This window comes from Clytia hemisphaerica, unplaced genomic scaffold (assembly GCF_902728285.1).
Source record: "Clytia hemisphaerica strain Z4C2 unplaced genomic scaffold, Clytia hemisphaerica genome assembly, whole genome shotgun sequence".
In the NCBI taxonomy this organism is placed as follows: domain Eukaryota; kingdom Metazoa; phylum Cnidaria; class Hydrozoa; order Leptothecata; family Clytiidae; genus Clytia; species Clytia hemisphaerica.
Window position 1 is genome coordinate 1,503,896 of NW_027104057.1, and position 16,869 is coordinate 1,520,764.

Sequence of the window (16,869 nt, forward strand, 5' to 3'; positions counted from 1 at the left end):
AATGTTAAATTTCGTTTCCGCGCAAATTCGTCACATTTTGTCTCGATAACCTCATAACTACGGAACTTATCGTTAGAGGCAATCGAGCAAGAACAATAGAAAAAATCTTTATTTGGCTCTGTAGAAAAATTGCAAAATAGAAACTCGCTTAAATTCACAATACTGATTCTTTACCCCAAAACGAAACTTTTCTATTTTGTAAATCTTTCTTACACTTCCCCATACGTAAAATATAGAGTACTTTCGTTTCCCCCCAAACTTGCGATGGAAAAATGTTAAGACCGCATGTTGTCCTCGCGGACTTTCCCAGCATAATTTATTTGTGTGATGTCATAATGTTATTGTTCTCTTCTCAGATTATTACTGACGGCACTTCAATCTCTTACGGGATTGGACAATGGTTGACAATAGATCGTGACGTATACAACAATTCGATGACGCGGACGAATGAAAGTTCATTTTGGGTGGCTTGATAACACTCGTAAATTCTTTATTTTTCTAGTGTATTTTGTTTTTTCGTTTTAGAAGAAATACTATTATACGGTAGAAAATAAGGTTTTATACTATTATTTTTAAATCTGATATTTTAAATGCCTATTATAAAGAAAAATTCGTAAGTGGGCGGAAAAATAAAAACGTCTTGTTTTGAACGCCCGACTGCAAAAATCTCGGGATTCTGGGACTTCTTTTGAGACGGGGGTTAGACATGAAAACAAAGAGCTAAGTAGAATAGTAGAATCGACTTTTTCAAACTTTAAATACAGTGTAAAGTATTTTTGTAATCAAACATTATATTTAGCAAATATATTGAAAAGTAATATTTCGTTATAAGCAAAGATAACTTGTTCGGAAATAAAAAGTCTTCATTCTTCAACCCCCGGATTTTTCATCGCATAATTTCTACGGGAAATCGAAAGTAATTTCATTCGGCTTGTGATGTTTGAGAGCTTGGATGTTGGGAAGCTGCAGGAAAAAAGGTAGACAAATTATAGTCTTTTTCTGAAAGAAAAATTAACATTAGTCTAGGTTGGGGGGGGTGACACCTTCCAAAAAAGTCAAGAAGGGGGGGATCAGAAATTTTCACTAAAAAGGGGGGATAGCAAGGAGGGGGGATCGTTTAAGAAGGGGGGCTTACATATATTGTAGATTATTTTCCAGCACTGTTATGAAATTTGGTCTGCGCATGAAAGGAAGTTCTTTATTTTCACTAAAAAGTGGTATTATATTTTCCAGACTTAATTTTTCTTTACTGTTTCCCTTCCCTTTTACAATAAAAAATTTAGCCCAAAACCCTTGGGGGATAAGCATTTTTAAAGGTTGGGGGGATGCCAAGAAGGGGGGGATCATTTAAGAATGCCCGGGGGGTCAGACCCCTTTCCGCACTATGCCTAGATCCGTGCACTGCCGGGATAGGCTGCTATTTCCCGGAAATTTTGCCGGATCTCAAACAAAGGCCCATTTACATGTGCAGAATTATTTCTGCTTTAGAGCATAATCAAGGCCTAACAAATTGAAGCGCTGTCTCGGGAATTGAGTGACAAAATTTGGCTGGTTGATTGGCTGCTGCACGTTTAGCAATCAGTCATTTTGTTTCACACTTCAAGTGTTAATTGATTGTCTTGGAATCTTGAACTTGATTCACAATTCAGGTAACTCTCATCCTTGTTGTTGCAAATACATCCTGTAGATGACTGATGTTTTTTTTTTTGAAAGTTTGATTTCCTAGTGTGACTAACTGTTTGTTTGAATATATGATAACAGATAACAGGTATAGCTTTTTTGGAATATCGAGGTTCCAGATACACTGACAGTAAGCTCTGTATGAAAATTATTTTTAGCTGGCACAAGTGTCCAAATCTTTTTATGAAAATGGAATAACTTTAAAGTTTTTAACCAATTTTAATAAAAATGCGGGGATTATATATACTCTATAAGATAAGTTCTCTTTGTTGATAGGAGATATCTTTGCCTTAATTAAAAGACTTTTTTGCTGTACTCTGCTGATTTTTGGCCTTCCATCATTTTGCGCAAGTTTTTAACTTTATAGATCAACTCAGTATATAATTATGTCATTTTCTTCCTTTTGACAAAATTTGGTTGAATTCTGCTTACATTTAGAAAAAGGTGTTGTGAAGGTCATTCATAAAAAAAGTTGTTGGAAAATTTGGCAATATTGCAGTTTACTCCCGGCCCGGGAGTGAAATTCGGTCCCGGATTTTTCGACAGGAAAATTTCGAAATTTTTGAATTTTTATTACACTCGTTATTCTCGGATCGAAAATGATGAAAGCCTCTATATATATACTACTTGCAGTTCACTCCCGTATGGAAAATCAAATTAGTATCTTTCTATATATACTTGCAGTTCACTCCCGGATTGAAAATCGTATTGGGTTTCTCTATATATACTTGCAGTTCACTCCCGGGTTAAAGATAACGTAAAACCGACCCGTAGAGAAACCCGGGAGTGAACTGCAAGTATATATAATAGTAAATGGTTATTCAAAGTTCGTTGTTTTTCAATACAAAAGAAGGATTGGAGGCTTGAAATTGAAATCAGGGAAGTGCGGGGCAGATGTATAATTATACGTATAATTAACACTCGAAAATTTAATGTGTAACGATTTTATTGATTCCGTGCCGGGAGTGAACTGCAAGTATATATAGAGAAACTATATCATATTTTCAACCCGGGAGTGAACTGCAAGTATATATAGAGAAACTATATCATATTTTCGACCCGGGAGTGAACTGCAAGTATATATAGAGAAACTATATCATATTTTCGACCCGGGAGTGAACTGCAAGTATATATAGAGAAACTATATAAAAATTCAAGGTGATTAGAATAAATAAAACTTATAAGCATGTTGTTGAACCTTCCACAAGCGTTTAAAGAACGACACATGATATATAGGGATTCAATTCATAACATCATATAAGTCGTTCTTTAAACACTCGTTATTCGATTTAATAAGTGTTCAAAGAACGACACATGATATATTGTGGAAATAAAAGGAATTCAATTCATAATATCATATATGTCGTTCTTTAAACACTTGTTGTTCGACTTAATAAGTGTTTAAAGAACGACACATGATATATTGTGGAAATAAAAGGAACTCAATTCATAATATCATATATGTCGTTCTTTAAACACTCGTTATTCGACTTAATAATTGTTTAAAGAACGACACATGATATATTGTGGAAATAAAAGGAATTCAATTCATAATATCATATATGTCGTTCTTTAAACACTCGTTATTCGACTTATTATAGTATCATATTTGTTGAACATTGTATTCATATTTATTTTGTAAAAATGAAACTTGTATATCTCGAAACTTATTTAAATAGTACATGATTAGAAATCTAAATGAATCACTTGATCATCATACATCTATATTATATTTTCGAAACTATATTGTTTTCGACCCGGGAGTGAACTGCAAGTATATATAGAGAAACTATATCATATTTTCGACCCGGGAGTGAACTGCAAGTATATATATAGAGAAACCAATACTATTTTCGGTTGTTTAATAATGTTTATGTTCGTTGTTTTTCAATATAAAAGAAGGATTGGAGGCTTGAAATAGAAATCAGGGAAGTGCGGGGCGGATGTATAATTATACGTATAATTAACACTCGATAAACGACGAATTTTAACGAAGAAAAATTTCGTTTCCGGGACGGGGCTAAAGTGCAAGAAAATTTCTGTCTTGTCCTCCCAATCTTACAGGCAAACTTGGGCTAAAAACTCCCTAAAATTAGGGGTTTTTGGACTGGCAGACCACCTTTTTGCTGGAAATTTTGCATTAAACCCAGAGGACAAGGTTTTGAAAAAAGTGGATAAAGTGAATTTTCCCAGAAAAATCTTATTTGTCTTAAAGTACCAGGTTCATTTTTTGGGGAAATCCCTTTTTATAATAGACTTAAAGGAAAATCACAATATATATAATATTCATTTCATCTCCATTAATAGATAATTATTTTCTGGTGTATCTCATGATTATAAATTATTATAACATTGAAAATTTTGACCAGTGATAAATTATGATGATTGAAATGAAACTTTAATCATTTTGACCCAGTCACCTAATTTTTTGGTATTTTACAGCTCAGAATCTATAGATAGTTTAGTGTGATGCTCTAAACTCAAAGCTGCTACGAAAAACATTGATTGGATGTTCAGGGGGTGGTATTGTAGGCTGTGGACATTTACTTGTGTCGTTTATGCACCATATTTCTTTTCTTTTTGATCACTTCGGTGGTTTTGATAAACAAAACAAACAACCTGTTGTTTATGTGTCGGGTTCTGTTTGTTTGACAACCTGAAAAGCCCACAAATTTTTGCAGAAGGCTGATCTTTCCTGTTGCTTTATGTTATGGAGCTAATTAATTTAGGGAATTTTTGTAAGAAAGTTTAGAAATAATCTCCGTTATTTTTTTAATAAAATATTATGCGAGCCGTAGCGAAAATATAAGATGGCTGACGAAACAGTGAATATTTACAGCAGCAACAAAAGGATGAATATCTTGAAATTAAGTGTGATTGCCACGGCAACATTAATGGAAAGGGGTGGGAGTTCTTAAACAAAACCTCCGATCAACGCTTTTTGTGGCAAGTCTGAGTTTGGATGGCTCCCATTAACAAAATCCATCTCCCAACCTATGATTGAATCATGATTGGAAAGTGCTGTAAATTGGTTTTTAGTCTGTATTTTCTTACAATTGTTATCAATTTTCTTATATTTTTATAGCATCAATTTTCAGGTAGGTCTATTCAGCATGTAGATTGTTTTCACTTGTTCTACTAAATTTGATAAAGAAACGAAATAATCTATATAATTGGTTAAATTTTACCCGTTTGAGCCCTAGAAAAGCAGTCTTTAAAGCCTAACTCTTTTTTGTTTTATTTCAAAATATTCATAGATTAAAAAAGTAGAATCAAACTAATATTTGCAGTGAAATGGGTTTTGTTGATTTGTTTTACATAACTCTAATTTCTGGTTTGATTGGCAGTTCAATTGCAGCTAGAAAAGGCGGAAAATATTGTGCAGGTATCGATTCAAATTTTGATTTTCTTTTGACTTTGCTCTTACTAGTTACTTTCTTTTAGTTTTAAGACCTTGTCAAATTTAAGGGACTGTCTGTTCAGGAAGATAAGTCCACAGAAAGCAGAGAGGGTGTCAGAACTAAAATCTTTGACACATACAATGAGACTATTCCTATTTTGGCCTTTCTTCTAGTACGAATTCTCAAAACTGTTTTTCTCAAAAATGCTGATGTTTACAACAAAAGATCCATATTTCGCACATTTAAAAATAAATTGAAGTAAGGAAATTTTCATCAAAGGAAAAATTTCTGAAATTTCTAAAAAATATTCAAATATGATAGAAATCACTAATTTCAGTATCAATGTACTATTTTAAGTACTGACCCCCTGCAAGGAATGATTTGAAATTTAGTTTCGATCATCCATTATACTATATCTAGTATGATTTCAAGGATCAATGCTATTAAACGTATATATGATATAGTAAAAATATTTCTTATATAATTTTGTTTCATTTTCTTTCAGCTTGCCATGTAGTTGTTGAGGAAATTGAATATGAGATCTCCAAAGTTGATCCAAAGAAAGTTTTGGAAGTCGATGGTTTTCGTATCGACCCACAGGGCAATCAAATGAAAAGGAGAACTGTAAGTCACCAAAAGATTTTTCTATTCGCTTTTTTTTAAAGATCTGCATTGTTCGAAATCCATTTTTACATGTTTGACGTAGTTTAGACATATACAATTCTAAAAAGGAAACACAGTCAATCTCATCATATTTTTTTTAAACTTTTTAATACCCTAATGGGAGATTATTTTTGCGAATTTGAAAAAAGTCAGTTCTCACTTAAATAAGTTTCTTTAAGGTACTTAGTTACAAAGTCACCCAAAGATTATTTTTATAAGCCAAAGGAAATTTCACTTTCTCTTTCGAACTTTTTTCAACCAATCAAACACGCTGACTTCCATTGACCCTGAATCTATAACTATGACTAGAAGGTTACAAACTCGGCTTGTTTTTAAAATGCGTACAAGATTTTCTTACTGAAAAAATTCAGCAGCCCTAAACATTACCTTCTCTTTTTGTTTGCTTTTTACTTCTAAATAAATCTCCTCAAGTTCTTGTTTTTGAATATCTTGCTCGTTTAAATTTAGTCCATAGCTTTGGAATTACCTATCATCTGTTTCTTCCTTAGGTTCCTTATGCTCGGTCAGAAACACACTTAACTGAAATCACTGAAGAATTATGTGAGAGGATGAACCAATACGCGCTATCCACTGATAAAAAGACTGGCGAAGTCAAGTATGTTTTGACGAAATCTCGAGATGGGAACCCTGTCACATTAGAAAATGTTTCAATGAGCAGCCAAACCGCTGATGAACTTAGGAATCTAGTAAGAATTAAGATGTTTTTTTTATGTTTTGAGTCGTGTTGTGATTTCAAATATTGTCCACGAGTTCAAGCAATTTAAAAACCAACAAACTAGCGGGAATAAAGATTTTGGTTAAGAAGGGGAGAAGGGGAGATGTAAAAGAAAGTTTTTTTGAATAATTCCAATTAATTAGACTTTTGAAATCTTAATTTTGACATAAGGCTTTATAGAAATTCTATACCTATTTGTTAACCGGTAACTTTTTCGAAGCGGGCTACACGACTTTTTGTGCACAATGCAAACGCTTCAAGAGCTGCTCCAAAAACATCCGAAAGGAGTAGAACCAGATGAATCAGCACTCCTGACTGGTGAAGTACCGTTTTGTGATCCAGTCATTTTCGAAAGTATAGATGAATCAAAAATCGCTACATCCGCAATAAAAACCAAAGGAGCAGCTGGTCCATCCGGAATGAACGCAGATGGATGGAGAAGAATTCTTGTGCCCAAAAGTTTTAGTCGAACTGGAACCGAGCTACGGAAAAGCATTGCTGAAATGACGAAAATCCTTTGTGTGACACAACTTGATCAGGAAGATCGCAGTTTGGAAGCATTCACCTCGTGCAGGCTTATTCCACTTGACAAAGATCCCGTCCGATTGGTATTGGAGAAGTTCTACGAAGAATAGTAGGGAAAGTCGTCATCAACACAATTAAACCGGACATTCTCAACAGTGCAGGTTCCCTACAATTTTGTGCAGGACTACCGGCAGGCAGCGAAGCAGCAGTACATAGCATGAAAGATATCTTTGAGGAGCAAGAAACTGATGCAATACTCCTCGTTGATGCAGAAAACGCATTCAATTCACTGAATCGAAAAGTATTGCATTCACAACATCAAGTATATCTGCCCACCGATGTCGACGTACGTAAAGAATTGCTACCGTACTGCATCAAGATTATTCATTTCGGGCAGCAATTAAGAAATCTCGTCTGCAGAAATCACAACACAAGGCAACCCATTAGCTATGCCATCCTATGCTATAGGAGTTGTTCCGATGCTCCCACTCATCGTAGACGATATAGTGATACCAAACAAGCAGCTTTCGCAGACGATCTTTGTGGTGCTGGTTCCCTTCCCAGTCTTCAGAAATGGTGGGCCAGGATCGAACAAACAGGTCCATTGTTTGGATACTTTCCAAAGGCTTCCAAATCATGGTTGGTGGTGAAAGATAAAAAGCTGGAGGAAGCCAAAGTGATGTTTACAGACACCAATCTAAAGATCACCTCATCTGGTAGAAGATATCTGGGAGGCTTCATCGGCAATCAAGAAGGGATTCATGCATACAAGAGAGAACTGGTCGAGAAATGGATCTCTGAAATAAACACCTTGTCAGAGAGAGATCGCAAAAGCTGAACCTCAAGCAGTGTATTCGTGCTTCACACATGGGTGGCACACAAACTCAACTACTTCCTACGAGTCATCCCTGACTTCACAAACGAATTGAAGTTGCTGGACCAAATCATCGACTAAGATTTGCTGCCTATGATGTTGGGGAAAAATTTGACTGAAAATGAGCGTAAGCTACTAAGCCTTTCACCAAAACTTGGAGGTTTAGGATTGCCGATATTCTCAGTCGCGTGCGTTCATGATCACGTAAATTCAAGAAGTTTAACATCACAAAGCATCCAAAACATCCACCACCAAAAGCTCGACTTTGATGTTAACATCATCCTGCTAAAGAAGACGAAAGAGCTGATTCACAAGGAGAACCAAAAGAGGAAAAATTTGTTATTGGAACAACTCAAACAGTCAATGAGTAGAAGAAAGCAGCGATCCGTCGAAGTGGCATCTCTCAAAGCAGCATCAAGTTGGCTCATGTTCATGCCATCAAAATCTGAGAACACGGTTCTCAATAAGCGTGAGTTTCACGACGCAATCGCCTTGAGGTACAGATGGCCACACAAGTTCCTGCCAACTATATGCGCTTGTGGTAAACCATGACGTCGACCATGCCCTGTCTTGCCCCAAAGGAGGATACATGATTGTTCGAGATCTAATAGCAGAGCTCGCTAGAGAGATTTCCAAAGATGTTGAGGTCGAACCTCACCTTCAGGAGCTCACAGGCGAGCAGTTGATGGGAATTACAAGCGATGAGGCAAGACTTGACTTGAGTGTTCGTTTTGTTTGTTTTGTTGACGATATAGTGATACCAAACAAGCAGCTTTCGCAGACGATCTTTGTGGTGCTGGTTCCCTTCCCAGTCTTCAGAAATGGTGGGCCAGGATCGAACAAACAGGTCCATTGTTTGGATACTTTCCAAAGGCTTCCAAATCATGGTTGGTGGTGAAAGATAAAAAGCTGGAGGAAGCCAAAGTGATGTTTACAGACACCAATCTAAAGATCACCTCATCTGGTAGAAGATATCTGGGAGGCTTCATCGGCAATCAAGAAGGGATTCATGCATACAAGAGAGAACTGGTCGAGAAATGGATCTCTGAAATAAACACCTTGTCAGAGATCGCAAAAGCTGAACCTCAAGCAGTGTATTCGTGCTTCACACATGGGTGGCACACAAACTCAACTACTTCCTACGAGTCATCCCTGACTTCACAAACGAATTGAAGTTGCTGGACCAAATCATCGACTAAGATTTGCTGCCTATGATGTTGGGGAAAAATTTGACTGAAAATGAGCGTAAGCTACTAAGCCTTTCACCCAAAACTTGGAGGTTTAGGATTGCCGATATTCTCAGTCGCGTGCGTTCATGATCACGTAAATTCAAGAAGTTTAACATCACAAAGCATCCAAAACATCCACCACCAAAAGCTCGACTTTGATGTTAACATCATCCTGCTAAAGAAGACGAAAGAGCTGATTCACAAGGAGAACCAAAAGAGGAAAAATTTGTTATTGGAACAACTCAAACAGTCAATGAGTAGAAGAAAGCAGCGATCCGTCGAAGTGGCATCTCTCAAAGCAGCATCAAGTTGGCTCATGTTCATGCCATCAAAATCTGAGAACACGGTTCTCAATAAGCGTGAGTTTCACGACGCAATCGCCTTGAGGTACAGATGGCCACACAAGTTCCTGCCAACTATATGCGCTTGTGGTAAACCATGACGTCGACCATGCCCTGTCTTGCCCCAAAGGAGGATACATGATTGTTCGAGATCTAATAGCAGAGCTCGCTAGAGAGATTTCCAAAGATGTTGAGGTCGAACCTCACCTTCAGGAGCTCACAGGCGAGCAGTTGATGGGAATTACAAGCGATGAGGCAAGACTTGACTTGAGTGTTCGAGGTTTTTGGCAACGCGGAGAACGTGCATTCTTTGACGTAAGGATTTTCAATCCATTTGCACCGACTCACATTAACAGGGACCTAGACAAAGTCTTTCGAGCCAACGAAAAAGAGAAGAAGAGAAGTTATGGAAGACGGGTAGTCGAAGTTGAGCACGGCTCATTCACACCCCTAGTTTTTACTCCATATGGAGGTTTAGGGCACGAAACTTTAAAAGCCATTACAGTGCTTATAAATAAACTCCCTGAAAAAAGAAACATTGAAAGATCCATAATGGGACAATGGGTAAACGCAAAGTTGTCGTTCGAATTACTGAGATCGGCAATCCTCTGTTTACGGGGATCCCGAAACAATAAAAGAGCATTATTACAACAAAATGAAATTGACAACATTGAAATATTTATGGAAAAAAATAGGAACACATATATCTAGAATTTGTCTAAAACCGGGACTAGACTAGTCGTATATTTTTTTTATGAAAAATTAGATTTATTTTATAGCGTGCCGGAAAGCCTCCGGAGTTATATGATTGTTATAGGAGTGTTTTATATATGGTTTTATTTATATTCAAATTTATAAAATATCTCGTGACTTGAAAAAAAAAAAAAATTGGTTCATTTTGAATGACAACAACGGGGCTACACTGCACAAAGTTGCCCGTCGTTAGAAAAATTCATTGTGACGTCAGTTTTTTCAAAGGAAAATGAACACGGCGTTGACATCATTTGTCTCATTTGTTATTTCTGACATCAGTAATTGAAACAATTTTGATCTCTTTTCGCTTGTTTTTTTGTTATTTTTTCTGGATAAAGCGCGAATATTGCCCTCGATTAACGCAACAACCTCGCAAGCTCGGTCGTTACTTGACCTCGGGCAATATTTCTCAGTACAGCCCTCACTAACTGATCATTATTGTATTGAACTTATTTCAACTATTTTCGTTTTTAGTGCAATGCTTTCATCGAAGATAATGATGAAAACATGGTGGAATATTTCAAACAAAAACATGACGATCCCAAAAATGATTTCTGTCAAAATATAGCAGGTATTTAAAAAGATAAGATATCATTGTAGAATTTTTTGCTGTTTGTTTGTGATATGTAATTACGTATCGTTCTTTCTGCGTTTGAGTTAAAAAAAATTGGTATTTAGTGTACCAGGGGATGTCTCCTTTAGAAAACTACGGTTGTTTTATAATACTACAGCGGAGTTTCCATAACTCGAAAACACATGGGGTTAACAAAAATTTGTTTGAGTTAAGGAAACTTCGAGTTATGGATTATAAGGCATTGTTAACGGAAGGAACAAGAAAACTTGTTCGAGTTAAGGAGACATTCGATTTAAAGAGGTTCGAGTCTCCCACTGTATAAATAAATATCGACTTTTCATTCTTTCAACAGAAGCTTGTGATTCAGAAGAAGAAGAAGAAGACGAAGATGAAGCTAAAGACGAACTATGATCTTCAATTTTACTATTTTAGTGTTCTAGTATTTACATTATGTTATAATTTCGTCAAACCCTATCAACCTCGTTTCCTGCGTATTATCGGCTTTTTGATGCTTACTGGTAGCGCCAGTAAGGTATTCTCTTTCGTCCATCAGCAACGTAAATAAAGCCTGATATATGCAGGGACCAGGTATGACCATACCATCACTGTCACATATTTTTGCTCGGATTTGTTGACAACGCAAACTATCATATAGGTGAAAGAATTTCATAGGCATTTCTGGCCTCGCCGAAATGTCGATTCGATTCTACCTTTTTCTAGAACTAATATTTTACAGCCATAGAAGATAATATGAGATTGCCAGGAGCATTGTCGTGGCTAGCAGAACTACCTTAACTACCTTGGGCTGGTCCTATAAATGTTGCCATGGGCCCCTACTATTTTCAGTTTTTTTTTTATTCAAGATCACTTTGAAACAAACATACTGTACATACAGAGTCAGAAAAAGGCTTTTTCAAAAAAAAAGAAAGGAAAAAAAAGGAAAGGGTGACGAAATTACAACTTTGATAAGAATTCATGTTCAGTTTGTTTATATTATTATATAGGGCAGTGCGATTCAATGTTTTCTTAATTCGGTAACTCAGCACTTTTCTATTTTTTAGTAATCTATTTTCTAACAGGGTTCTAGAGTGTTGACTTAGACCCCTCCCCCGAGGTTGTTTTTCTATTTGAGCCCTACATGATTTTCTTAATTTAGTGACTAAACTTGCTTTTCTCGCGAATTCTAATTTTCATAAATTATAACGCTAAGTAATTAATTATTAAAATATTTTTAGTATTTATACATAGGATTTTTTAGGGTAGTTTGAAGAACTCGAATTTTTTCTCAAAAAAGATTTTCAAAGATCTACGTTTCTTTCCAAGTACCACTTATATACCCTAATGATTATTGGTCAGCCCCGATGACCCTTCAAATCCCTTTTTTCCAGCCGCCGCCGCAACTTAAGAGTTTGGTTTTTTTATTCCGATTTCCCGATATCACTTTGATTTCTAAACTTTCTTCCGATCGGGTTAACTTTTTGCGTACTTTTAGCGTGCGTTGTTTTTACAGATCATAATGTGGTGTTTCAAGATGGCGGCTCAAGCAATAAGTCTTTTTCGTTCGTTCGGTGTTTATCTCTTGCCAGCTTTTATTTATACAATCATTACATCTTGTTGAAATGGCTTTTAAACTTATAACTAAGGAAGATGCAACACTGGAGTTAAATTATAAGGATGTTCTTTTCTTTAAAGTATGAAGATTTTAACTTATTTGCTCAAGTTTTTTCCTGAATTGTGAGTTATTTTTTTACATGCTATAGACCTCATTTATTTATTTTGTAGCATGAAAACAATTTTTTTCATTTTGGACTTGAATATAGAATAACCACCAACAATTACTGGAATTTGATGGAGTGTATATATATTACAGTTCACAGCTTAATTATCTGATTATTCACAAAAATAATGTTTTCTCGAACTTGAGTGTTTTCTATCTTTTGATTTGATAGGCATTTTATATGCTTGTTCTTCTGGACTTGGAGATAATATTGATAAAGTGTAAATGGAAATTGATCAAGTATATTAAAGTACCGCTCCTATGTGAATTTGAGAAAGACCGAAGTTCTTCATCAAATTATTGACGCAAAAATGATTTTTTTCTAGACTTGCGTTTTTTTTCACTGGCAGTTACGTTTGTTTTTTTGGACCGACTTGGAGATAATTATGATAAAGCGTAAATGGAAATTGATCAAGTATATTAAAGTACAGCTTCTATGTAAATTTGAGAAAGAACGAAGTTCTTCATCAAATTATTGATGCAAAAATGATTTTTTTCTAGACTTGCGTTTTTCACTCATGGCAGTTATATACATTTGTTTTTTTGGACTGACTTGGAGATAATTATGATAAAGCGTAAATGGAAATTGATCAAGTATATTAAAGTACCGCTCCTATGTGAATTTGAGAAAGACCGAAGTTCTTGATCAAATTATTGACGTAAAAATGATTTTTTCTAGACTTAAGTTTTCACTGCGATTTGAAAGCAGACACTTGCATTTGTTCTTTTTGACTTGGAGATAATTATGATCAAGCGTAAATGGAAATTGATCAACTATATATATTTAAAGTGCAGCGCCTATGTAAATTTCAGAAAGGCTGAAATATTCTTCATCAAATTATTGACAGAAATTATGTTTTTCTAGACTTGCATTTTTTCACTGTGATTTGATGGCGGACACTTATACATTTTGGACTAATAATGATAAATAATAAATGTATATAAATGGATTAAATATTTTTTAATAGATAAATATTGCACTTTTAAGCATATTTAGGCTCAGATTAGGGAAAATACAGTACAATAATTACAGTCTTTCTGGGACGACACCGGGTATGCTAAACATAAAACTTTAAATTTGAATAAATTTTAGATCGGTGTAAACTTTTTTTGAATTTTTCATTGCTTATTATAAAAAACATGTAGTTTTAAGCTAAACTATTTCTCTGCAGTTTTAAGATGAATAAGAATGACACCATTTTAACTTTTACTGATTTCAGGCACGACGCAACGGGTACGGCAGTACGGCGGCCCGCCGTACCAGATTTTCACAAAAATACCCGAAGTTTTCCTCTTCGTCGGTAAACTCGCTATAAAATCGCTTAAATTTCCTCATTCGCCGTACCAGATATAAAAAGCTTCCGTCGTGCCTGGATTTACAGCATCTTTGTTTTTGAAACTTTTTTGATCTTTGGTCCAGCTTGAGCTAGAATATAATTATAAGTCTAAGCTTAGTGAAAAATGAAAAGCGTATACAATTTTGTGATTTTTGATAAGCACAGTATGCCTTGCTTTTAACTTCCTTGCAAGGATTTTTATTTTCATGAATCTGCTCGGTGTATCTAAGGGCTGATTCTTTGAGTTCTTCTCTCTTTCTGGCTAAAATTTTGATTCGGGTGTATCTATGACAACGAGAACCAAATCAATGGGTCTTGGCTTTTTCGTATAGGTTTTCAATAAGACATAAGTAAGAGTTTTCATTTATGAACAGTTTTGGGCGCACTTTAATCTTGAACAATACTGTTTTTAAAAGCCATTTATGAAAGGAAGTTTATTATCTATCTACTAAAGGTTCATTATATCTATTGAACATTTGGTACTTTTTTAATTTAATTAAATAGGTCTTTTATATCCTATAGATTCCATTTAACTCTATAGTTCTATTATCTATTGAAAACATTGTTTGCTCGTTACGTCAAAAAGAGATCTGGAAAGTTGGTCTGTAAAATCTTATCAGCAACGAAATGCTACCAAATTACCTTTAAATCGTTATTGCATGGATAATATCAAAGTCTCTCGGAAAATTTCGCTTTCAACAAAAAGTAGTGTATAGTATAATAAGAATTTTAACAATTCGCAAAGGTTTTATCCGCTCCAAACAATGGAATTGTTATTCTATAAAGGCTTACGTCAGTAGAAAAATGAAATTTTAGTCCGATTTAGTGAACTTTGAGCGCCAAAACTTCTCATCTATTAAGACTTTTCTTTGCGAATTATTGAAAACACATTACAAAACATGGGTTTAAGATAATGTCAAATTTTCAATGCCCAATTAGAAAAATTACTCATGCAATTCAAGAATTCACTTAAAAATTGGAGAATTCTTGCATTTTTCCACAAATTAGTAATTATGTTTTAATAATTACCTTGATCATATATACATCAAAAAACGCGAAATTTAATGGAGACTTCAAATATGTACTTTGTTTTGCCAAGATCGAATATTAGAATAATTTTATTTACGATTTAAAAATCTATATAAAAAATCTTTTTCAAACATGTGTGTTCGCCCTTAAATACACCGAGTGTTGTTGATGTAGCCTTTTGTTGCTGTTCATCTGTATATCTAATTTTTATTATCTAAATATCTATCCTAATTAAGAGACAAATAATTATTCTGTCATACAGATTGTAACATGGCATATTTTTAATCCATATTGAATACAAACGTAAATTTGATGATTTTTTCACTCTCGTTTTAGTAAATCATATCAATTTTTAACAACATATCTTTCTAACCATATTAAGCAATTTAGGCTGACCTTCCAGCGCAGCTGGTTTATTATCTTTTTGAATCGCCGGAAGTCAAAAAACTTTTTCAAAGACTGATAGTGGCTTGGAACACAATACAGTTTAAGGTTAAAGGTTTTAGTTTTACATAGATGTTTCCGTTTAATAAAGGACATCAGACTGGTGTCTGCTTTTGTTATATTGTGTTCGATTTTGTGCTAAATAAAGAAAAAAATTGTTAATCTTCTTCCAATTCTGACCAATCTTGCTCCACATCCGAGTTGATTCAATGTGAAAGAGGTTGTAAATTGAAATTGATGAGTCAGCAAACGATATCACATATCACTTTAAAAAAAATTTTGATGCAGAAGAATAGGGTGAAAAAAGAACCTTAAGAATATTGATACTCTGTACCAGAGTGTATCTCACGTTTATCGCTTCGTACTGTACCTCTACGGCAATGAATTTTGAAATTTGCCGTAGATACTGGGTCTGTGTACAGACAAGAATATTGAAAGAAGGCACCAGAAACGATTTGGACACAGCCTTTTTATGAATTTACAATTGCTAATGTTCATACTCTATAAAAATCTAATGCTATTTATATTTTGGTATGTAATCTGGTACAGGACCAAACTGTTGCCGATACTTTTCTTCAATATCTTCATAAAAACGTACTTTGATATTTTGCTTCAATAAATTTCTTGTGATTCGTCGACGTTTACGTATCTGTTCTTCCATTTCATACCTTTCCATAACGATTGTATTATACTGGACAACCTTCTCTTGAGATGCTCCAGCATTGGATGGTCCTAAATTCACTTGGAGTTTTGTACCGTCTCTTTCAGTTGCTAATTCAATAACTCGGTTCGAGGTCGCTTCCTTGTCACCGGCTTCTTCGTCTGTGCCGTCCAATTTTATTTTCTTACTTTCTGAGGGTCTGTCTTCTGTATCAATTTTTGTCTGAATTTCATCTTCAATTGCTTCAAAAGGAGTTGAGTCTTTATCACCAACGTCGTCAGGATGCGTCGATCGCTCGTTCTTTTCAATTTGTTTAATCAAAGCATTTGAGATGCTTATTTCTTCACGGTGCACTGTCCATTCGTTATTCTCTTCACACGTCACCCATCCGTCGCCGTGATCAGAATAAACGTCATTTTCTCCGTCACCAGAATTGTCGTCGCTAATCTCTGCTTCAACTTCAGCCAACATTTCTGAGTAAATGGATGAAGGGTCTGACAACAAGGAAATTTTTTGTGGAATTCCTTCTTCTTTGATGGTGATGTTCTGTGTTGCGTGTAGAAGTTCAGTATCTTCTCCCCGTCTCTGCTCCGCCGCCGCTGTATCTGCCATTTTATCAAAATTAACAAACGACATCTTCCAAACCAAACTGAACTGCGTTATAAACTTGTAGAAAAAACTCCAATATAGATGTATCAAAACTTCATTTAACTTCGATATGTAAAAGTATTCAAGCAGAAAAATAAAAACGTTCATTTTTTCGCGCAACGCACTGTGTTGGTTTCTTTAGCATTTTTCTGACGTCAATTTTAATATATATTTAAACCCCCGAGTCCAGCTTGACT

At 35.1% G+C, this 16,869-nt stretch overlaps 1 protein-coding gene across 1 annotated transcript; it reads left to right on the forward strand.

The window, feature by feature from the left end:
* Positions 1-4,939: 4,939 nt before the first annotated feature.
* Positions 4,940-12,063, forward strand: LOC136812330 (protein canopy homolog 2-like). Its single transcript, XM_067068829.1, has 5 exons — positions 4,940-5,065; positions 5,587-5,705; positions 6,254-6,451; positions 10,677-10,773; positions 11,129-12,063. The coding sequence occupies exons 1-5, from the start codon at positions 4,975-4,977 to the stop codon at positions 11,185-11,187; spliced, it is 564 nt and encodes a 187-aa protein (XP_066924930.1). The 5' UTR covers positions 4,940-4,974; the 3' UTR covers positions 11,188-12,063.
* The last annotated feature ends 4,806 nt before the right edge of the window (positions 12,064-16,869 follow it).